The sequence below is a fragment of the Meriones unguiculatus genome, chromosome 4, assembly GCF_030254825.1.
Source record: "Meriones unguiculatus strain TT.TT164.6M chromosome 4, Bangor_MerUng_6.1, whole genome shotgun sequence".
In the NCBI taxonomy this organism is placed as follows: Eukaryota; Metazoa; Chordata; class Mammalia; order Rodentia; family Muridae; genus Meriones; species Meriones unguiculatus.
In genome coordinates, this window is record NC_083352.1 from 88,027,727 (window position 1) to 88,050,543 (window position 22,817).

At 40.5% G+C, this 22,817-nt stretch overlaps 1 protein-coding gene across 11 annotated transcripts in view; it reads left to right on the forward strand.

Annotated features, from left to right (window-relative positions):
- The window catches only part of Clip1 (CAP-Gly domain containing linker protein 1), a 114,228-nt gene extending 91,858 nt beyond the window's left edge, over positions 1 to 22,370 (forward strand). For 7 of the 11 annotated variants that reach the window (XM_060382375.1, XM_060382376.1, XM_060382378.1 and 4 more), the window contains 6 exons: positions 11,089 to 11,141; positions 16,212 to 16,329; positions 16,406 to 16,556; positions 17,053 to 17,102; positions 20,041 to 20,165; positions 20,660 to 22,370. In XM_060382375.1, the coding sequence (XP_060238358.1) occupies positions 11,089 to 11,141; positions 16,212 to 16,329; positions 16,406 to 16,556; positions 17,053 to 17,102; positions 20,041 to 20,165; positions 20,660 to 20,885 (723 nt within the window). In that variant the 3' untranslated portion in view covers positions 20,886 to 22,370. Of the gene's footprint in view, positions 1 to 11,088; positions 11,142 to 13,166; positions 13,366 to 13,457; positions 13,479 to 16,211; positions 16,330 to 16,405; positions 16,557 to 17,052; positions 17,103 to 20,040; positions 20,166 to 20,659 lie in introns of those variants that run through there. The other 4 variants (XM_060382380.1, XM_060382379.1, XM_060382383.1 and 1 more) reach the window with 3 other exon arrangements.
- Positions 22,371 to 22,817: the final 447 nt, after the last annotated feature.

The window sequence follows — 22,817 nt, forward strand, 5'->3', positions numbered from 1 at the left end:
GACATTGATCGATCCATGAAAATTTGCCTGCCTTTTAAATAGGCCTAAATTCACAGACATGGATTAGAAAAAGAAAGCCATTTTTAGCCTGTTAGGCATTATTTTGTAACAATACCGAACAGCAGCCATTAGAATTTTAATCTAGGCTCAGAACACTAAAAAGTAGGGCTGTTGGAAGCTGGATCACAGACTCTTCAGTGTCTAATGATACAAATGGGCACTTTGAGTATGAGTGGCTGTCCCTGCTGCTCCTGTTTTGAGACAGGGTCCCATGTAGCAAAGGCTGGCCTCAAACTCACTAATGTAGCTGAGGCCAGCCTTGAACTCTTAATCTTCCTGCTTCCAACTCCCAGTCTGGTAACAGTTGTATGCCACCATACCAGCTAAAACCGAGGCTTCTTGAACTGTCTCCACTCATGACCTCTTTTTGCCTGACAAATATTTTTATAGCCCCCAGGTACATAGGCATATAAAGTAAGTGTACCAACTAAACATTTTACTAATAACCATAAATTTATTTTAAAACAGTTTTTCAAGGAACATGAAATTTTGCCATTTATTGAAGATGGAAGAAAACTTGTATACTAATGAGATAGGTTGCTATTTACTTTTACATAAAAGATTAAATCTTGGCTGAATATTTGATACCACAGAATATATAATATCTTCAACACTTTTCAAAGTTGATCAATATTTTGGTTGTACCTTTACTGTGAGCACTTGTGTGTAGGTAATTAATATTTATTATTGATTAATCTTTTAGTTAATCAGCAGTTATTCCTAAACCAGCTGTATACCCAAATCACCACACAGAGACTAGATGTATTTAGTTAACCCAAAGTTACTCCATCCTAAACCTCCAAGCCCGCATAGTTTACTACCATACAGATTTTACCCATTATACTTGCTTTTAGTCATACCTTAGGTCCACTTCATCTCTCCACATGGTTCTAAGTCCTCTCCTCCCCATCTCTGCTCTCCTCCTGCTACTCACTTCCTTCTCCTCCCCTTTGGACCAGGATGTGCCATCCTATTCCTCCATTGCTCAGCATTGGCTGATTGTTTTATTGACAATACAGAGAATAAATGGTGGCATGTTTACACAAACTTGAGATAGATGATGCTTAGAATAAGCATCACAATGCAATGTCTGGATTGAAACCAGATAATGGGGGTGAGAAATCAGCATTTAAGTGAACAAGGGTAAATTCCACAAGAAATTATACCAACATTTCTCCCTTTAAGTCCAATAAAAGGCTCCTTTTCTTTCAATACAATAATAATAAAAGTTATGAAAACTATTAGGTAAGATTTACATGTGCAAAGTCCAGTGTATGTGCATTTGGCAACTTAGGAGAAAGTATTTGATTATCTACCCTATCTTGACAAGTTTAGAGTTCTATACCTAAATTAACTTTTATCCTTATTGGTATTACCTAAACAAAAACATTTTCTTAAATTCTAAACAACTTAAGCTTAATTGTGGAACTGTAACTGTTTGGTCTTCAACCTCGTCAGAGACTTGATAAGGAATAAAATTAGTTATTAGAGTAAATAGGAAGTGCATGTTAGCAGCTTCAAAGAAAAAAATTGACAGAGACAGTTTGTTGCCTGAACATCACCCAAAACTTTCTATAACTATGGAGCATAGTTGGAGCATCATCTTCAGCCTTCTGGCTCAGAATATTTGACAGACATAATATGAAGCAGGAACTGTTTAGGACTTGCTTACCCTGTCTTGGCAGAGTTCGGCAGTCAACTTATCCTGCATTTAAGCTTGCCCATTTTTGGCAGAATTCTGTCTGTTGTGAAACAAGGGCATTTTCTTTTTACCCGGCTGGTTTATTTGCCACATTAGAAGCCATCTCCATATGGAGGTTCTTTGATGCTCATCATCATCTTTGAGGTAGGCAGGGTGCTGCCAGGAGATGATCGGTCTCATTGTCAAAGAATCTTTAAAATAATAAAGACATTTTTAAATGCCATATTCTGTAGTTCTCTGAAGTTTTTGAAAACTTACCTATCTTTATGTAATCAATCTGTCAACAAAATCGTATCTATCTGTTAAACTCTAGGATGTATGCTCCTGTGATAAATTAGACCAAGTTGTTTAATTAGCAATTAACTTGTGTTACCTAATACACTAAACAGTTGGTAATAGCAGTTTAAAAGTATAGGGAGTAACTTTGAATTTGTATCAATATACTAAAATTTACCAGCGTATTAAAGTACACTTATTTTTGCATCAATATACAAAATCCTATAACAAAATTAAAATTAACCTTATTTGAGAATAACAAACAAAACCTTAAGTTGAATAGATTCAATAATCTACCTTTTATCTTATTTATTCCTATAAGATGTCCCTGTATTCCCCTCTTTCTTTTTAACCCCTTTTCTTATCTAAGAAAGATAGAGAAAAGAAAAAGGGAAAAGAAAAAAGAGAGGAATCCCTGAGTCTAACCTTGTTTTCTCTCTGAGAAAGACCATTAATAATTTAAAAACATCTTCCAATGACAATAAACATTCATAGCCATAGAAAACAACCAAAAACCTACCGAACCCCCCTTAAGGAAAATTGGACGCCGTTCTCATGGATTTCTTCTAGCTGACATTTTGGACATTTTTGTTAGGGGGCCCAATGAAAATTGGGGGGGAAAATGGTTAATTAAGATATAACATTTGTGGTCCAGTCCTTGAATATTGAGAAATTTCAGGCTTAATGGAAGTCCTGTTTGGAACAGTCTAAAATGCTGGACCAATTGAAATTAGTAGCTTTATTCAAAGCTCTCTTGGGAGCAGGCTTTGATGAGAGACAGCAATTGAAGCAGTTGAAGCAGAAACAAGCAGAATGCTGGAACATGCAAGATGCTGGAGCAGATGTGTCAATGACTTAGCATGTTGGAAGGAGGATTTTTTGTCAGGTTTCATCACCAGGTCTCTGGTGTCCAGTCCTTTTGTTCTGCAAACATATAATTTCTCACAAGCATTGTACAGTCCTAAAATTATAAATGTATGAGATGTGCAGGATGAAACCAAACTGTAAACCAGTTTTATCTATGCCAATTAAAAGAGTGACATAATAATTTTTGAGGATATTGTAGCCAAGGATTTATTAGCCATGTATTGTTGAAATTTTGGCTGTAGATATATTTTATATCACAGTCAAGTTTCAGAGTTGTTCCCATGTAAAGGGATCATCAATATAAGTTATCATTATTATTGAACATACAATCGTTATGTTGAAATCAAAACAAGGTTGTATATATCAAAATATCTTTTTGGGGGGGCTCTTGGGTGCCTGTTGTATTAGGCCAAGCTGCTACCTATTTCCTGAGAGAAGCCTCCCATTAAAGAGATAAGCTAGTTGCCTTGAACAATAGAAAAGGCATGTTTTAAGTATACTTTATATAAACTCCTTTTAAATTTAGAGTTTAAGTATATGCTAGGCATCTTGTACCTGTTTAGAGGTTTAGTCCTAGGTTTTTATATATGTTGTAGCTATTTTTGTTCTATCCCCTTTTTCATATAGAATGGGCACTTATGCCTTTATAGCCAAACTTTGAATAAACTCCCTTAGCATTTAAGTGTACCCTAGGCATCTTGTACCTGGGTTTTTACTTTGGTTGTGGCTATCTTTGGTCTGCCCCCTTTTTGATATGGGATGGACACTTTCGCCTTTTAAACATATGAATTATAATTTTTTAGTTTTTGGACTTAACTAGGCTGGCGTGTACTTTGCCATCTGTAAGCCTCCTGTGTCTTTTTTCCATCAGGCATGACCAACATTTGTCCCCCACGAAAATGTCTCATGTTCAAAAGAATAAGCCAGCTTCCAGAACAGTGTGACATCATCTCTCTTTATATAAACCTAAAATTGATGTGAATCCAATTGTAACCTTAAGGAAAATTTTGTCATTTTGAATCTTAGACTATCTCTGAAGTGACTAAACAGCAGGAGTTGCCATCCTGGCTTTTGTTATGTAAATTAGGCTGATCCAGAATTCAGAGACTTGCCTGTTTCTTTTTGCTTTGTGTTGGGATTAAAGGCATGTGCCTTCACCAACTTGTTCAAATATTTTTTCTCAAATCAATATCGTTGTAACTCAAAGCCTTTAAATGAAAATCAAAGAGACAAGAAAAATTTTAAGTTTTGGGTCAGTTGTGTCAACAAGCGAAGCCCAGTTGGTTATTTTTTTGAATTTAGTTGTTACAGTGAATTGGCAGACCCTTACCAGAAAGAACTGACAAGTATCTTGCAGCCAGAGAGCTTTGAATTTTAGCTGTTATTAAAATTTTTATTAGGAAGAGTGCCCTTTCTATTGTCTGTAACTTAGTAGTCCATCCCTTGACTTTTTCCCTATTTTCTCCTTGAACTTTCTTGGAGAAGACATGGAGAAGAGCCATTACCATTAAACATATTGCAACCAGATCCGTGATTATGACAACCAAAACAAAGCCAAAAAGAATTAAAACACCTTCTGCTATGGCATTTTTTATTTTAGGTCCAGTTTTAGGCCAAGTTCTGTCTGCCTCCAGTTCCTTTCTTTCCAGCCATGGCTGCTGAGCTGAGCCAGCCACGGTATAAGGAAGCCATGCCTGTGTACCCCTCCTGCTAGACTGTCGCTGTAGCCACAGCCAGTTTTGTTATGTTAAGTCTCAGGTCTGCCCACTGTAGGGTATCTTTTGCTCCTGGGCCTCTTTAAGAGTTTTTCTTTCGTAAAGAGACAGTAATTGACCTGGGAGTTTTTAGGTTTTGAGTTTGGGTTGTATCGCTGGGAGCTTATTCCCCCCTCCAAATTATGATAAAGTATGATTTAAAGGGTGTGGATACTTAGATTAGTTGGGTGCCATTTGTTATTGAATTATTAATATTTATTATTAATTAATCTTTTAGTTAATCAGCAGTTATTCCTAAACCAGCTGTATACCCAAATCACCACACAGAGACTAGATGTATTTAGTTAACCCAGAGCACAATGCTGGGCAATAGTTACTCCATCCTAAACCTCCAAGCCCGCATAGTTTACTACCATACAGATTTTACCCATTATACTTGCTTTTAGTCATACCTTAGGTCCACTTCATCTCTCCACATGGTTCTAAGTCCTCTCCTCTCCATCTCTGCTCTCCTCCTGCTACTCACTTCCTTCTCCTCCCCTTTGGACCAGGATGTGCCATCCTATTCCTCCATTGCTCAGCATTGGCTGATTGTTTTATTGACAATACAGAGAATAAATGGTGGCATGTTTATACAAACTTGAGACAGATGATGCTTAGAATAAGCATCACAATGCAATGTCTGGATTGAAACCAGATAATGGGGGTGAGAAATCAGCATTTAAGTGAACAAGGGTAAATTCCACAAGAAATTATACCAACACACTTGGAAATTAGAAGCAGATGGATCTCTGGGAGTTTGAGGCTAGCCTGTTCTTTATGTAGTGGTTTTGCCAGGCAGTAGTGGTGCATGCCTTTAGTCCAAGCACTCAGGAGGCAGAAACAGGTGGGATCTCAGTGAGTTCTAGGACAGTCAAGACTACACAGAAATACCCTGTCTTGAAAAAAAAAACAAACAACAAACAAAAACATAGTGAGTTCCAGGCCAGCCAGAGTTACATAGCGAGACCTTTTTATAACCGTCAAAGCTCAGAAAAGTGCTTCACACAAATATGTAATACAATATTGTGTTTAGGGCCATATCAGAAATGTTAGAAATTCCATCCTAATCCAAGCAAGTCAAAACTGATTTAATATTTTGTTAGTGTTGTATTTCTTTTAAATTTTGTGCATGTCGATATGCATGTGTGTGAGTGCTGATAAGCCCCATACATATCATCATACATAATATAATAAAAGTTAGTATTGAAACTCAGAATTTAGAAAGTTTTCAGAGGCTAAGCAGAAAAGCACATTCCTACTAAAATTATTAAAACAACCAGAGAGCTGGCTCACCTGATAAAAGGGTTAAGCGCACCTGCACACACACATGCGTGTCTCACAACTGGAGTTGGAGCTCCAGCACTTGTGTGAAAACATGACCCCGTGCCTACAGTCCATGGGAGGCAGGTCCATCCCTATGAATTCAGGGACAGCCTGGTCGACATAGTGGCCCCCTGGCCAGGCTGCCTGAGGAACAGCAGTAAACAAATAAGCGAAAGTCGAATGAGATGGTGTGGATCTGTACTCCCCAGCACTCATAAGGCAGGTCGGGAGGCAGAGACTAGACAGTTAATTGCCCAGAAGCTTGCTGGCAGCTGACCTGGAGCACACAGTGCAGAGTGTAGCAGCAGAAACCGGAGAGGCCCTGCCTGCCTCAGTACAGTGGAAGGTGAAAACCAAATCCCAGAAGTTGTCCTCTGACCTCAAGACACATGTGCCTGAGTGCTCACACACACTAACTAAAATAAAAACAACCAGGCACAGTTAGCTGATGCTGTTTTGAGTCTCTGAGAGACAGCAATGAGAGATATTTTCCTCTTTTTTATTTTGTTTCTATATAGCATTGTTAAATCTCTTTAAAGAGTGTCTTTAATTAAAAAAACACAATGAAATTAATTCTTCTGTAAGAAAATAGTAATGTTATGTACAGCATGGTCCCTGAGGCCGGCAGCCCCGCTTTGTTCAGGGAGTCTTTCACTTGTCAGTCGTTACAATAGGAAATAGACTAGTGTCCTGTGGGGTTACTCACGGTCTTCCCTGAACTGACATGGTTTAAGTTTCTTGCTTGAGAGCTGCCTCTAGACCAATGGTTCTCAGTCTGTGGGTTACTACCCAGGAGGAGTTCAAATGACCCTTTCATGGGGTTACACAAATTAGATATTTACTTTGCAATTCATAACAGTAGCAAAATTAGTTATGAAGTAGCAATGAAAATAATTTTATGGTTGGGGGTCACCACAACATGAGGAAGTGTATTAAAAGGATCACAGCATTAGGAAGGTTGAGAACCACTGCTCTAGATTTATCAAGTATTCTGCTCAGCTCTAGCTTTTGAAAGAAGTTTTAGAGAGCCGTTCCCTGGTCCTGGTTCCTGGTTCCAAATGTCTAGGCTGTGAATGCTAAGGCATTGGGCTGAAGGGAATAGTTCTTTTACACTTTGGCTGTGTGCTAAAAGGTGTGTTTGTTCCTGGATAGAGAATATGGCACAGAGATTCTAGGGGACTGGGGAAAGTAGCTGTCTTCAGCACCTGGGAGCCAGGACTAAGGATTAAGACAGTGTGTGCAGGATATAGCACTTAGTTTATACCTTGGCAGCAAGGGTCTTTACCCACTGAACCCACAGTCTTTGAATTCTCTATTGGCCAGTCACTGGATATGGTCCCTCTTAGGAGATGGTGTGGACTTGCAGAAGTGGCTCTTTCATTTTGGCAGTCCTTGAAGGAGCTGCGTCCAGATCCTTCTCCTAGAAGCTGGTACACAGTTCTTTCCTGAGAGGGATCCCACAGCAGCACCTTCCTTCTCGACCATCCTCCTTTTGTCTCTGAAAGCCCTGTGTCACAGAAATACCTACTGCATCCTTCCCTTCCTTTTTTCATTTCCATCTGTTCTTCTAAGAGCAGAAGTCTGTCTGTCTGTGTGTAGGAGGCGAGACAAGAAATCCTCAGACACAGAGAATGTATTTTGTGATGCAAAGGTAGAGTTGCTATTTTGGACCTCAGAACACTCGCTAGCAGAAGAGACTGAAATAACCCAAATGAACTACCTCACTAGAAGAACTGTAAAAACAGATTCAGCTTAGGTTTTCAGGGGAGTTCATCCTGTGCAAAGCTGGCTTCCAAGTGTGCTACTATCATACTCACAGAGAGCACAGCATTCGGACACATTCATTCACTCTGGAGATCCTGAGCACCCACTATGCGACTACCCTGTTTCATATTGCAGCAGGAAGCAAAGTGGAATTGCCACACCTCTTGAGTAACACACACTGTTACTCAAGTGCTTCACTGAGCCTTTGAAAGCAGAGTTGCTGTTTGCTTGTGGCCGTCACTTCACCTACTCTAGTCGATGTTGGCTTAAATGATGGGTTGGAAGTCAGCAGGGTACATAGCACTTTTTTTTTTCATTTGTTTTTCCTTTCCCATTTGCTAGTTTATTTTTAAAGATGTATATATTTTTATTTTATGTATATGGTATTTTGCCTAAGTATGTCTGTCTGTGCAGCATGTGAATGCAGCACAGTGCCCGTGGAGGCCAGAGGGCACTGGATCCTCTGGAACTGGAGTTACAGGCAGTTGGGAGCCATCATGTGTGTGCTGGGAACTGAAGCCTGGCTCACTTCAAGAGCAGCCAGTGCATTTAACTGCTGAGCCATCTCTAGCTACCTTTGATGTGAGCTCTTGGATACTTTTCTGGCTTAATATCCCCAACTGTGAATATTTGCACACAGCTTTTATTGCCATTTTTCCTCTTAATATTAACCTTCCAAAATTTCTTCCAGTTATCTGTATTTTACTTTTAAGCTTTAATTATGAAAATGTCAAGCCTAGGCAGGGGTGAGGGACCACCAGTGCAGTGTTCCTGATTCAAATATCATTAGTGATGAGTTCTTGGCTGCTCTTTTTTGCAGCAATGCACCATACATCTTCTACAACATTTCCTGAGTAGTTTTTTTATTTGTTTGTTTGTTTTGAGATATGGATCTTGCTATGTACCCCAGAGTGATCTCAAACTCCTTATTTGCCTGCCTCGATCTCCTGAGTTTGAAGATTATAGGCATAGACTAATATGTTTGGATACCCTAAATTGTTAGATTTGGGTTGGCTTTTGATTTTTTTTTGGGGGGGGGACAAGGTCTTTTGATATATACTGGACTCAATTTCTTAATCCTCATTCCCCTGCCCACTCAGTAAGTGCTGGGGTTATAGGTGTATGCCACCATTCCCAATGTCCTGAGTATTATTTTAAAACAAATTTATAAATTCTTATTTTTCTTCCCATTTTTTGTTTTTGTTTTTATTTTAGAACTGGTTTACTATATTACCCAGGCTGCTTTTGAACTGGGATCAAATGATCCTTCTGCCTCAACCTCCTCAATAACTGGGACTACAGCATGTATCAGCATGCTTAGCCTATAAAAATTTTTTATCTGAAGAAAACTAAACACTATTATTCCTTAAAAATTGAAATGTTATTTTAAAGTCAAATATGTCATACATGTAGCTGTGCATGGTGGTCCATGCCTGTGAGTCAGCGTTGAGGAGGCTGACACAGAAAGAGCGCTAATTTGAAGCCAGTCTGGCCTGCATGTCGTGACAACCCCAGCAATCACTGTCTCTCTCTATTTGTAACATGAACCAAAACAGATAAATGAAATTTAAAAATTGTTCCTCCTTCATTGGGTTTCATTGAAAAAACATTGTAATGGTTTAGTTGTCTTTCCTTACTGTTATCTATATGTATATCAGCATTTGCAAATGGGGAAATGCAGACACTTTTATTATTTTCTACAAAAATTACGTTGCTAAGAAAATGAAGTAATATTTTACAGATTACTCAAACTTGCTTTCTTGCCTAAGTCATCTTTTTTTGAGGTCTAGTTTACGTAAATTGGTAAGTATTTTGTTTTGATCTCATTATGTAGTCCTGGCTGGCCGGGTACTCACTATGTAGGCCAGGATTGCTTAAAGATCACAGTGACCCACCTACCTCTGCCTTCTGAGTGTCTTGGGATTAAAGGTGTGCTATCACACCATTGCATGTGGATGAGTAATTATGTAAGTCATGTAGCTGACCCTTCAATCACTATACCATATGTAGTGGCATGTGTCTATAATCTTAGCATCTGAGAGGCCAAGACAAAAGAATTGTGTATTTAAATAAGCCTAGGCTTAATAGAGAGATCTTATCTGAAAAAACAAAATAGATTTTCTATATCAAAAAGATTCCTTTAAATAATTAGTCACTACTTAATCTGAAAATTTCCTATAGTTTTTGGCATTACTGCTAGGCCATATAAAATAGAATCAATGCAATACGGAACCTTATCTGTCATCACATTAAATATAAATGGCTTAAAATACTCGAACTAAAGGATAGAAGTGGTTTTTCAAAAAGTTTTAAAGTATGATCTAACTATGTGCTATCTACAAAAGACAAAGTTTACAAAGACACAAAGCAGTTGAAAGAAAGAAATAAAAGATGAAATACCGTGCAAATAGCAACCAAAGGTACCAGGACTACACAGAAAACCCTGTCTCAAAACAAACAAACAAATAAATCTGGTCAAAGTACCTTTCTTCTATATAAAAGCTGCAAGTTATCTTTACCTGCTAAGATACAAACTAGCTCTTGTTTGTGATCTTTTATGGAATATTAATAACAGGATTTTATACTAAAATGAAAAACTGCAGGGATTTCTTCTGTAACCTCTGTTTTGAGGATGACAGGAAAGTATCTTTGCTGGGTGTATGCTGAATCAGTAGATAAATCATAAGAGCTCTGCAGAGAACAGGTAGCCTCAGTCTTGGCTTCTGCAAGTTCCTGACACTGACCCCTGGGATCTAAATAAAGCAGCCAGGATGCTAATATTGGAGGTGTCATTCAGTGAACAAACATTTATTGAAAGCTTGACATATGCTTTGTAGGGATGGGTGTGGTAACCTTGACCTGTATCCCCGAACTCTGGAGGTGGAAGCTGGAGGTCAAAGAGTTCAAAACCACTAGTTGCCAACTAGCAAAATCTAGGTCAGCTTGAACTACCTGAGATGGATGTGCTGGAGTATACCTTCGATCCCAACATTTGAGAGGTAGAAGGATGTGTGGTCTGTACAGTGAGTTCCAGTCTAGCCAAGATTACATGATAGGCCCTTGTCTCAACAAAAACAAAAACCAAACAAAATTGCTATAATTGTTCAAAGTGCTATGACTTCATTTTTCTTATTCCCAGGCTTACCAAGAAAGGGGCGAGCCGTCTGATCATAAGTAGATTTTAAAGAGATAGCTACCATCTTGGCAGTGGCTTCTTGCCAAATTCACTGCTTGAGAGAAAGGCAGCAGCATGTGCCACCCTGATGCAGGCTGTGTAAAGCGGCAGTGGACTCCCTGTGGACTGCTGGCAACTGAATTCTTTTTGTTTTTGTTTTTCAGCTGGAAGAAGAAAGATCTGTGCTCAATAATCAGTTGTTAGAAATGAAAAAGAGGTAGGCTCTCTATGTGTTTATTGATATGTGCTTAACAAGGAAAGTTTCAGAAGGTGGAGTGTGCTAGTTTGTGGAACACAGTCAGCTTCCTGTATTCAGAAAATGGCATTGTGGTATGTCAGTGCTCACAACTGACGAGTTATGATGATCCATTTGTGCAAATCTTGGATGTTTACAACTTTAAGCCATTTCCAATTACATTTGCTTGGAAGAGCTCTAAAATCAGATTGCCTCATACTGATGTTACTTCCTGGTTTTAGTAATGAACAATATTACGATTGCATATATAACACTCACTTTCATATAAGTACTGACTTTATGGGATAGTTTATTATTTTTCAATAATAAGTAATACTATTTTATTTCTATTATTTATTATCCCTCCATAATATTAACTTTCCAAGTACTTTTGAGTAGAGATAAATGTGGTCCATTGAAGTTCAAATATTTAGGCCAAGTCAGGATAGAATATGCCTGTAATTCCATCATTCAGAGGGCTGACGCTGGAGGATCATAGATTTGAATCCAACCTGTGCTGTATAGCAAAATTCTGCTTTAAAAAACTAAAATAGAAGCTGGGCATGGTGTCCACACCTATAATCCCAGCATTCCAGAGGCAGAGGCAGACGAATCACTGTGAGTTCAAGGCCAGCCTGGTCCAGGACAGCCAAGGCTACACAGAGAAACCCTGTCTCAAAAAAAAAAAAAAAAAAAAAAAAAAACATGAAAAAATAATTAAGAAATGAATACCTCAAAGTCTGATGCTTATATATCCCATGGCCTTTGCTCTTTTAAGTCAAGCAATTATGCCTGGGGTAAGTCTCTGCTTCCCTGCAAGCTAGGTAGGTATGCAGCACACAGTTGTTAAGAACCTAGCTTGTGTAAGGTCCTGGGTTCTATACAGCAACCCCCAACTCCTCCTCCCCATCCAGGAATAGCCTTCCATGGGATTTGACAATCTTAAAGCTGCCCTTTCTGAGTGTAAACTAAGGGCTGCTGAGATGGCTCAGTGGGTAAGAGCACTTGCCACCAAGCCTGATGCCCGAGTTTAATCCTCAGGCATAGAAGGAAAGAACTGATTCAAGCAATTTTTTTCTGACTTCTATAACATGTGCCATGGCATGCACACCTGACACACATGTACACAAAAAATAAATAAACAAACAAGTAAGTAAATAAGTAAACAAAATGACTTTAAAAATAAATTATAAACTAAGCATAATAGAACATACCTGCAATCCCAGCACTTGGAAGGTAGAGGTAGGAGTCATGGAAGAACGTTCAAGGTCATCCTCAGCTACACACAAGTTTAAGGCTAATCTGGCTACATGAGATTATTGTAAAGAAATCAGTAGCATTTGATTTGGGGTTTTGGTATCTATAAACATTGTGTTGCAGGCATTATGTACTGAAGGTTTTTCTCGGAATTGAAAACCAATCATTTGAAACGCTGGATGACAGTTGGGCACACATCTTTTAAGAACAGGTTCCAGGCAGGGTGTTGGCTCTCACCTTTAAGGAGGCACAGGGAGGAGGATCTTTCTGAGTTCAAGGCCAGCCTGGTTTACACAGTGAGTTTCAGGCCAGTCAGGGTTACATAGTGAGACCCTGCGTTAAACCCAAACCAAAACAAAAGTGGGGGAAAAAGCAGTTGTCTAACTGCTGGAACTGGAGGTGTGCCCCTCCATGGCTGCCCAGCTGGTGCACACTGGAGAACTAGCTTGACTCCTTTTTTCTCTGGGCCTTTTAATGTCAAAGAAGGACCAGCAAAGCCACAGTTTTAGACATAGGTTTGTGGGGGTCTACGTCCATTCTGGTGCGACAGAATGTCAGCCCTTGAGGAATGCGAGTCCTGCCTCCACCTGTGAAGCAGCCTGTGCTGCCCCAGCTTGCTCAGCTCACTGTGGGTTGTAACTGTCTGACTGTCTCCGAGCTTGCGCTACTTACCAATGCTCATCTCATCCCTCTCTTTTCCCTTTCCTACTCTTGCTTCCTTTGCTATATCTGTGTGTCTTTCATGGTAAGACTAAAGAAAGTCTATCCACGTTATAATAAATAAATCTCATATATTTTTAGTAAACCAAATTGTTGTATATATTTTTGGCTGCCTTTGTCCCTCTGTGTCTTGCTTTTGTTTTGTAAAATATGCTCAGCAGTGTACACACACACACACACACACACACACACACACACAAATGCTTCTTTTTGATATCTATATACAGCAAAGAACTTGGGTGCAAATTTAGTTTTCCTTACTGTATTTGCATTTTTCTTCATGTTTCTAATATTTGGTTCTTATTATCTTGCATTTTAAAGCTTTCCCAGTAACACTTTAAGGTATTTGCTTCATTACTGGACTTTATTTCTTATGTAAGTAGTAAGAAAAGAATCTGAATGACACATTCCCTTGGGGGATGGGACAAGAGTTTCTGGCCCTGATGCCTTCTTTCATACTGTTTTATCCTCCCTTCTTGGTATTGTTAGTATTCTAGCCAACATGGTTTAAACTAACAGTTTGATTCTCCTACATCAGTAATATTGGCATAAATGTTTTAATTCAGCCCCTCTTGGTTTGAACAGAGGAATTAGGGCATAGAAATCGCCTAAAAAGCCATAACTGAAGATCTGTCACAAAGATGAACTGCCAAGCCTGTGTGCCCTTTCATCTGGTAGACCTCCTGCTTTCTTTCTTCCTCTTTCTCTTTTTTTTTTCTTCTTTAACATTTAGTGTGTATAGTGTGTGTGTGTGGATGGGTGTGGGTGAGGGGGATCCTTACACCACATGGACTCTCAGGATCAAACTCCAGTCATCAGGCTTGGTGGCAGTGACTTCACCACTGAGCCATCTCTTTCTTCAGCATGTGTCCTTTGGATGATTTGTTTAGGCAACATCCTGCCTCCATCTTCTTAGCAAATCACATGGCTTGGGATTGTGTGTACACAGAATAAGCACAGAGGTTGGTGACCCTCTGCCAGCTACTGGGTCCGTCCTCAGTACTAAGTGCCATGGGATCTTAGTTGATTAGGTCTTTGGGCAAAGGGGAATCCACATATATTTTCAGCAAACTCTAGTCATGCTAATTTTTAGTTCAAACCTTTAAAATTATGTTTTCAAACTGAGTGTCAGTGGAAAGTGAAGTGCCAGGATTCATTTTTATGATAGAACAAAGTGCCAAATATGTTTCAGAGAAATGCAAAGAGCCCAAGTTCACTGCATCTTTGGATAGCAGCAGAACCTTACTTTTCCCAATGTAAGACTGCTTGTTCATGCCTCCCACTTGAGAAGCCCCGCCCTAATTCAGATGCATCCTATTTCCTAGCACTCACTCAGGACTTCAGCAGCATCGATGTTCCTTTCTTCCCAGTTATTAATTCAGAACATTTCTGTAAAGTCTCAGATTCTTTTCTTACTACTCATCATTCTGGAGTGTAAAAGTGTAAGCCACACAATGAGATAAATACAACACATTTATTTTCATCTTTGTATAGAGTTTCAGTTTATCATAAACCATGAGAATTTTGTAATTCATGTGCCGGATACCTTGGGTCTCACTAACCAGCCATACTTTCTGCCATCTCTAACTTGGACCTCCGTTTCCTATTCCTCTAACTGATTTGAAAACAGAGTAAATGCCACTTGCTCAGCATTCCCCCACCTGCTTCTTGTAGAACTGGCGGTGATTTGGTTGCTGGTTACGAACTCTTGCTGGTGACCACCTGCATTGATGGAGGGTCTGAGATTGTGTGGCCTGAGCGCTAGCCTGAGACACTGTTCTCTCTCTCTCTCTCTCTCTCTCTCTCTCTCTCTCTCTCTCTCTCTCTCTCTTTTTCCCTGCCCCTAAAGTAATTTGGTGACACAAGATCTGTTTATTAAAAATTAAGAATCTTTTCTTCTAAAGACTTGTCTTAGGTTTATAGAAGAGTTGTAAAGGTTGTACAGCGAGCTGTTTCCCTTCTCAGCTGCCCACTGTGAACATGTCACATAGCCACAGGGCCAGTGCCCAAACCACAAAGTCATCACCACTCAGCTCTCTGCAGTTCTCCATCACAGCCATTTTTCTTATCCAGGATCCAAGCTAAGAAATAGCATTGCAATCGTGTAGTCCTTTTTCCTTGGTCTCTTCTGACTTGTGACAGTCCCTCACTAAATCATGACTTCCGTGACCTCGGCATGTTTGTATTTCACAACACAGTTTTAGTTACACCCACATATCACACATGCCCACACCTCAGCAGCCCTCCTTTGGGCTGAGGGCCGCCTTAGTGTCTCACCTCCTGTGTCCCCTCACCCTTTCCTCTCTCAGCCCCAGCTCTGCAGTGGGCAGCTGCATTTCTCCAAAGGCCTCTCCCTCCCTCATTAAGCCAGCAGAGAACAGGGGCCACACTCCTGTGAAACTCCTCATGTTCTGTTTTGCCCATGAAGAGCCATGTCCTCTTCTGCTGTAGCCTTTCTCTGCAGTTCAATTATAGAAGCAGCAAGCAATTATCTCCCAGTTTGAATAATACTATCTTTGCTACTGTTTTGGCTCACACAATCTTAAAAACACAACCTCATAATTTGCTAAAAAGTTACTGAAATTAGTGAGAACCAACTGATATTTCCAGCATAAAACTGCTCTGCATGACATCTGTGTAATTGCTTTGCATGTATGTATTTTAATTGTCACTGCTTGGTAATTATTCTTTCCAGAAGTAACACTATTCAACTATATATTTTGCTATAGTTTTTGTGGGGATGCAACAATTATTTTTTTAAAAAATCTACATCTTCCAAATGTATTAACTTGTCTCTTTGAGTTCAAATGGACACAGTGACATGCAGGTTCTGCATGCCTATGCATATAAACCTTTCCCTCTCTCTCTCTCTCTCTCTCTCTTTCGCAGTAAGTAACATTTACAGGCATAATAGCCTTAGTCCCTATGCTACTTCTCTGTTACACCTTTCTCTCTTTTTTTTTTTTTTTTAAACAATGTTAACTAAAGTTACTTTCAAATCTGTCCTGAAACAGTTGCTTGCTGACCACTCTCTCAGTTGATTTCTGGAACTCTTTTAACTCTCCGGTCTTTTAGAGAATCCGAGTACATAAAAGACGCTGATGAAGAGAAAGCCTCTTTGCAGAAATCCATCAGTCTCACCAGTGCCTTACTCACAGAAAAGGACGCAGAGCTGGAGAAGCTGAGGAATGAGGTAGAGTCCTATGGGGGATGGTCCTGCCACCACATTCTGCCCTCCTTCTGGCCTGAGCCCAACCTCTGTATTGCAGGTCACAGTGCTCAGAGGAGAAAATGCCTCTGCCAAGTCTCTGCACTCAGTTGTGCAGACTCTGGAGTCTGATAAGGTGAAGCTGGAGCTCAAGGTCAAGAACTTGGAGCTTCAACTCAAAGAGAACAAGAGGCAGCTCAGCAGCTCCTCAGGTAAAAGGGTGCCCACGTGGGGCTCCTCCAGAGGACCTCTCCCAGTGGAGGTGCCCTTCCAATGTGCTACCCAGCTGCGCTGCCCCCAGCTCTCCCACCACTTTGTCACAAGCTAGTCACAAGCGTGCTGGGTATTGAGTCTTGGCATGCTCTGTGGCTGTTATAACACACAAGTTAGTACATGACTGCTGCAGCTATGACGTTTCAAAGTGCAAGGCAAAGGAGGACAGAAATCATGGTAGAAGACGCTGGAGTGCATCTTTACAAATCAGGCACGAGTACATTGGTGACCATCTTAAGAGAGGATACATGAAGGTCCAGGGCCAGCATCTGTGAGACCCAGTAATGACCAAAAAGCAGACAGGGATTCATAGCCATTCTCAAATAGACAAGAAATGAGCATCTCATGGCACCCCAGCACTGCAGCATCAAAGAACTGGCTTGAATATTTTCTAGTGATCCCTCTGATTGTTCTTCTTCTTGTGTTAAATACAAGGTAATACTGATGCTCAGGCAGAAGAGGATGAGAGAGCTCAGGAGAGCCAGGTAATGCGCCTTCATTACTGCTTCTTGTGTCTTCCTGTTTTTCAGTCGTTAGGTATTTTGAGAATGTAATGTTGAACATTAAAATATACGGAAAAGAGTCTTGCAGTCTCTGCTGTTCAGTTTCCTCCATTCCTGGCACGGAAACCTCAGCTTTACAGGGATTTTTTAAATGTCCAGCTAGATGTGCTGTGTGGCAGCACATACCTATTGCTGTAGCACTTCTTTGGAACTGTGGAGTTTGAAAGCAGCCTATGTGACATAGCAAGAGCCCTAAATCACGCGTACACACACACACACACACACACACACACACACACACACACTACGATACTTTAATTTTTTTTCTTTTGTGGTTTTTGTTTGTTTATTTGGTTTTTGTTTTGTTTTGCTTGAGTCAGGGTTTCTATGTGTAGCTTTGGCTGTCCTGGAACTCCCTCTGTAGATCAAGCTGGTCTTGAACTCACAAAGATCCACCTGCCTCTACCTCCCAAGTGCTAGGATTAAAGAAATGTACCACCCCAGCCTGGCTTTTTTTTTTTTTTTTCTGAGACAGGGTTTTATTAGTAGCCCTAATTGGTTCTGAACTTTGGTGCTTCTCCTCCCTCGCCTGGCAATTGCTAGATCCCGGGTGTGGAACACCAACACAGCTGCTTCCCTCTACACTTTTTTTTTTTTTTAACATAAGTAGTAGCATAGACATAAACCACTCTGTGCTTACCCTTTCTTTAGCTGTGTAGTATTCTGTTGTGTGATGTACCATAATGTAATCAGCTTCCTCTTGGTGGACAGGATCCTGTGATCTCTAGGCCTGTGGGTATAGATTAAACACAGCACTGCAAGGAGTTACCTTAAGTAGCTCTCAGGCTCACACTGAGCCAGCACCAGCGCTGTCTGTTTGCCTCACAGCAGAGCACAGCACTAACATTGTTTTCTCTCCCCCTTTTCTTTCTGCTCCCATCTGTTTCTGCCGCCGCCGCCAACACTTTCCTTCCCATCAGCAAATGGTTCGTTTTATGCTTCTTAATTTGTGTGCACGTGTGTGTGGTTGTGTGTTTCATTTCCTCGCCCCTGGAATGGAGCCTAGCAAAATTATTTAGGAGATGCAACTTGAAAGTCATCCTGGAGACACAACTCAGTAAGAGTAGTTGCTCTTACAGAAGACCGGGTTCAGTTCCCAGCACCCAAAGGTGTTCCACAACCATCCTGAACTCCAGTCCCAGGGAATCCAGTGACCCCTCCTGACTTCCACCAGCCACACAGGCACAAAAACACTCACACACACAAATCTAGAATAAAAGAAGAAAGAAACCCAGGTGTGGTGGCACATCCCTGTAATCCCGGCACTTGGGAGGCAGAGGATCTCTGTTAGTTTGAGGCCAGAGGCAGTGTGAGACCTCTGTCTTTAAAAAAAATAATAATAAAAATAAATAAAAGTTCAAGGTGCTCCTCTGCTACAAAGTGAATTGAGTTTGGGGTTTTGTTTTATTTGTTTGCTTGAAACAGGGACTAACTATATAGACCAGGTTGGCTTCAAAGTAACAGAGAGCAGCCTGCCTCTGCCTCCTGAGTGCTGGAATTAAAGGTGTGCGCCATGTTTGCATAGGGAGTTTGAGGCCAGCTCTCAGTACTTAGCAAGAGTCTATTAAAAAAAAAAAGAAAAGAAAAAATAGCAGGTAAAGTGTGTGTGTGTGTGTTGAGAGAGAGAGAGAAACTTTTCAATATAGAGAAATGAAATCTTTTGCCTTTTTTTAAGATTTATTTATTTATTTAATGAGGGATGAGTGCCCTGTATGCATGTATACCTGCAGGCCAGAAGAGGGCCTCAGGTCCCAGTATAGATGGTTGTGAGCCACCATGTGGTTGCTGGGAATTAATCTCAGGATCTGTGGAAAAGCAGACAGTGCTCTTAACTGCTGACCCATCTCTTTAGGCCCCAAACTTTTACTTTGTCAAAGAGGGAAGAATGTTTTGTTTTTAGAGTACCCTTAAAAGACAATGTGTTCATGTTACTTTCTGATGGTCACTTTGTTATCTTTGCTGTCCAGCTGTTCTTGGAACAGGTGCCCTTCCTGTATGTGCTGGCACAAATCACATCCCTTCTCAACAGAACTTGGCCTTCTCTGTTAAGCCCCTGTGTCTTTCTTGAAGATGTTCTGGTGTGATGTCCCATTGCTGAGCAGTCAAGTGACCTGAAGAAAAGTTCTATGTAACTTTTTCAAATCTACAGATCTGAAAAGAACTGAAACAGTTCTAGAATTTAGGCAGTTTTAATGCTTATTTATTTGTTGATCCATTAATGAAGCCAGGAAATGAAGCCAGGACCTCACAGATACCAAGCAGTGCTCTGCCTCTGAACTGTATTTTCAGATCTGCGCATGTGCACAAGCACTCACTCACACATGCACAAATATATATGTATTAGAAGGAAGAGTAAATCATGCCTGTGTATTCAGAAATGTGAAATTATGACTGTGGGCAGTTAAGTTGTTTTTGTTGTTATTGAAAAATATCAGTAGTATTTCACCAATCCACAGATCAGTGATGTAAATGTAATGTCATTTGTTTGAATGACAAGTGAAATTTGTCTACTTACAGCTGCCAAAAATCAATGACATGAGTTTAAAGTGCTTTTTGGTAAAAAATAGTTCCTTAGTAGCAAACACTGAGAGATGTGAAAGGGAGGAGAGAAATCTCCCTGACCCCTGCGGCTAGCCCTGACCTCATTCCAGTTATCTGTAGTTCATTGTACGCCCTCAGCAAGCCTGTTCCTTGGTGAGATTGGAAAGCACAGGCCCTGTAGCAGGCACAGTTGGGCTGTGACACACACTTGCAGCTGTGGTGAGCATGTACTTACCAAGTTCATCTAGATACTGCGTCTGTGAGTGGCTTAGACGTTTACATATCTCACTGCTTCTTTTTCTTTCTTTTAAAAAATCAGATTGATTTTCTCAATTCAGTAATAGTGGACCTTCAAAGAAAGAACCAGGACCTCAAGATGAAGGTGGAGATGATGTCTGAGGCCGCACTGAACGGCAATGGAGATGATCTGAACAGTTATGACAGGTATGCCAGGGCTCAGCCCATCAGAAGAGAGCTGAGTGTCAGCAGTTAGGTTTTCCAGCAGTTGTCAGCTAAGAAGAACAGTCGCCGTGAGCCACTTTGCCAGGACAAACCACCATACATCTGGCAAGAGTGACAGAGCACAGTGGTCCAGCTGCTCGCTTTATTAGATTCACTTGTGTGTATGACTATTTTGCTGATGTGTGTGTGTGTGTGTGTGTGTGTGTGTGTGTGTGTGTGTGTGTACCACACGTGTGTCTAGTACCCTTGGAGGCCAGAAGAGGGCATCAGATGTCCCGGAGGTGGTTGTGAGCCTTCATACTCTGTTCTAACAGCTGAGCCATCGCTCAGCCTAACCTGCACATTTTGTAAAGGTCTGTTCTTGAAGCTCCTACATGAGGTGGTCATTAGTCCCTGTGTATCTTAAAACTCTCTGTACCACTACTTCCTGAGTTTCTTCTGACCAAATTGTTGGTTTTCTGTGTTGACATCTGTAGTGATGACCAGGAGAAGCAGTCCAAGAAGAAACCCCGCCTCTTCTGTGACATTTGTGACTGCTTTGATCTCCACGATACGGAGGACTGCCCCACTCAGGCACAGATGTCAGAAGACCCTCCCCATTCCACACACCACGGCAGCCGGAGTGAGGAGCGGCCGTACTGTGAGATCTGTGAGATGTTTGGGCACTGGGCCACCAACTGCAATGACGATGAGACCTTCTGAGGGAGCCTCGACGGCAGGGTTAGGCTTTCTCAGACTCTGGCACCTAGGCAGCTTTCTACCAGCATTGCGTGTGCCACTCCAGAAGAACTCGTTATTTTTTGACCCTTGTCAACAAATCTAAGAAAATATTTTGATCTTCAACAAATTTCCCTTTCAATTCCCCTCGTAAGTTAAAATAAATATTTGGTAGGTGGGCTTTCACTTTCATCTTTGTTTTCTGGATTTTTATGATTAAAGACATTGTACCAGGTGCCGTTACTTTTTTGTTCCTAGAGAAACATTGTGGGACAAGCTGGACCCTGACCATCTTATTTAAGAAACTTTAAATTATGCTGTTATTTCTCATATTTGCACTAAAATAGTTCCTGGCTATATCTGTATATTTCAGGTTTTTGTTGTTGCTGTTGTTATGCTTTGACACTGGAATGAGTTGCAAAAAAAAATGTGCCACTTTACATTTCCATGTACTCATTTAAATAATTTTCTTTCTAAATATCCAAGCTCTCCGCACTACCTGCTTTCAGTAGTGCCTTTTTCCAGGCTTGACAATACTTAGGTGTGATTATAAATCATGCAACAGGTAAAAGGGAGGGGAGAGCCCCAAACTGCTGCGGGACATTTTATAACCTATATGCTGCACCCACAGACCCGACAGTGGTGTTTTCTTTATTGGTTTTACATAATTTCAACCTCTATATATTATATGTATATATATTTTTTAAAAAAATCTATATTTTGGGGAAAAAAGTATACACAATGTGTCTTCTTTTCAGATTTTTTTACCTTTATGAAAAAGAAAACACCTAAAAGGCTCATCAGGATGTGACTGACTAGAAACAGCCTCTGTGGCTTCACAGCTGTTGTCTTTGTTTCCATGTTGTTTCTTGGCCAGATCTGAAGAGCTGGAAGAACTGTCTCCAGCTCTTTGGTTGTATTTCCCTTCTTTTGCAGATAACCCCAGCAGTGAAATAAGCCACTCTTATGACAGCTAAACTAACCGATCTACAGCCCTCCTTTATACACTTGTGGGTTTGTTTGTTTGTTTGCTTTTACTGTGTTTTTAATGAATGTATGATGAGAAATTCAACATTAATAATTTTGAATTTTCTTGTCACAAAAAGATAAAATGAAGGGCCTCAACCAACAGAAGAGTTTTTCAACCAATCTGAATCTGTCTTCACTTGAATGTCTTTGAGAATATGTAGAAAGGAATTAAATGCACCTTCAAGCAGTGTGCATGATAAGAACGTCCATCATTGTATATAAGCCTTTGTCATATTTCCCCTCAAGATTATACACTGTGCTTGATGAGTGAATATTAAACAAATCTGTTACCAGTCGTCATTTTTGGTTAATAAAATTATAGGCATTATTTCACAAACAAAATATGTACAGCAATATTAAAATCTGAGTTCTGTATCTACTTTAATAAATATTTGTTTGTTTGTTTTGGCCAGTGATAGTAAACACATACTATCTTTGGGATTATTTGTCATTTTTTTTCTTCAAGTAAGAAAGTCCTTTAGATCCAAAGTCAATCCTTTTCTCCCTCTATCGCTGAGTCATAATGACAGGTCCCCAAACAGCTCCTTTCATGTCTATAAAACAACTTGCTACAAGAAGTTGGTGTGTCCAGCTGGACTCTAGAAGCAGAGGCAGAAGTTCAAGGCCATCCTTGGCTACGTAACAACTTGGAGGCCAACCTGGGCTACATAAGACCCTGTCTCAAAAAGAGACAGAGAAGCCAAGTGTTGGGAGCACACAGCTGCAACCCCAGCACTCAAGAGGCAGAGGCAGGCGGATCACTGTGAGTTCCAGGCCAGCCAGGGCTACACAGAGAAACCCTGTCTTAGGGAAAAGTCAGCAGGAGCTGAGTTCATGGTTCAGTGGCACAGCGCCTGCCTGCCCAGCACGCACAAAGCCCTGGCTTCC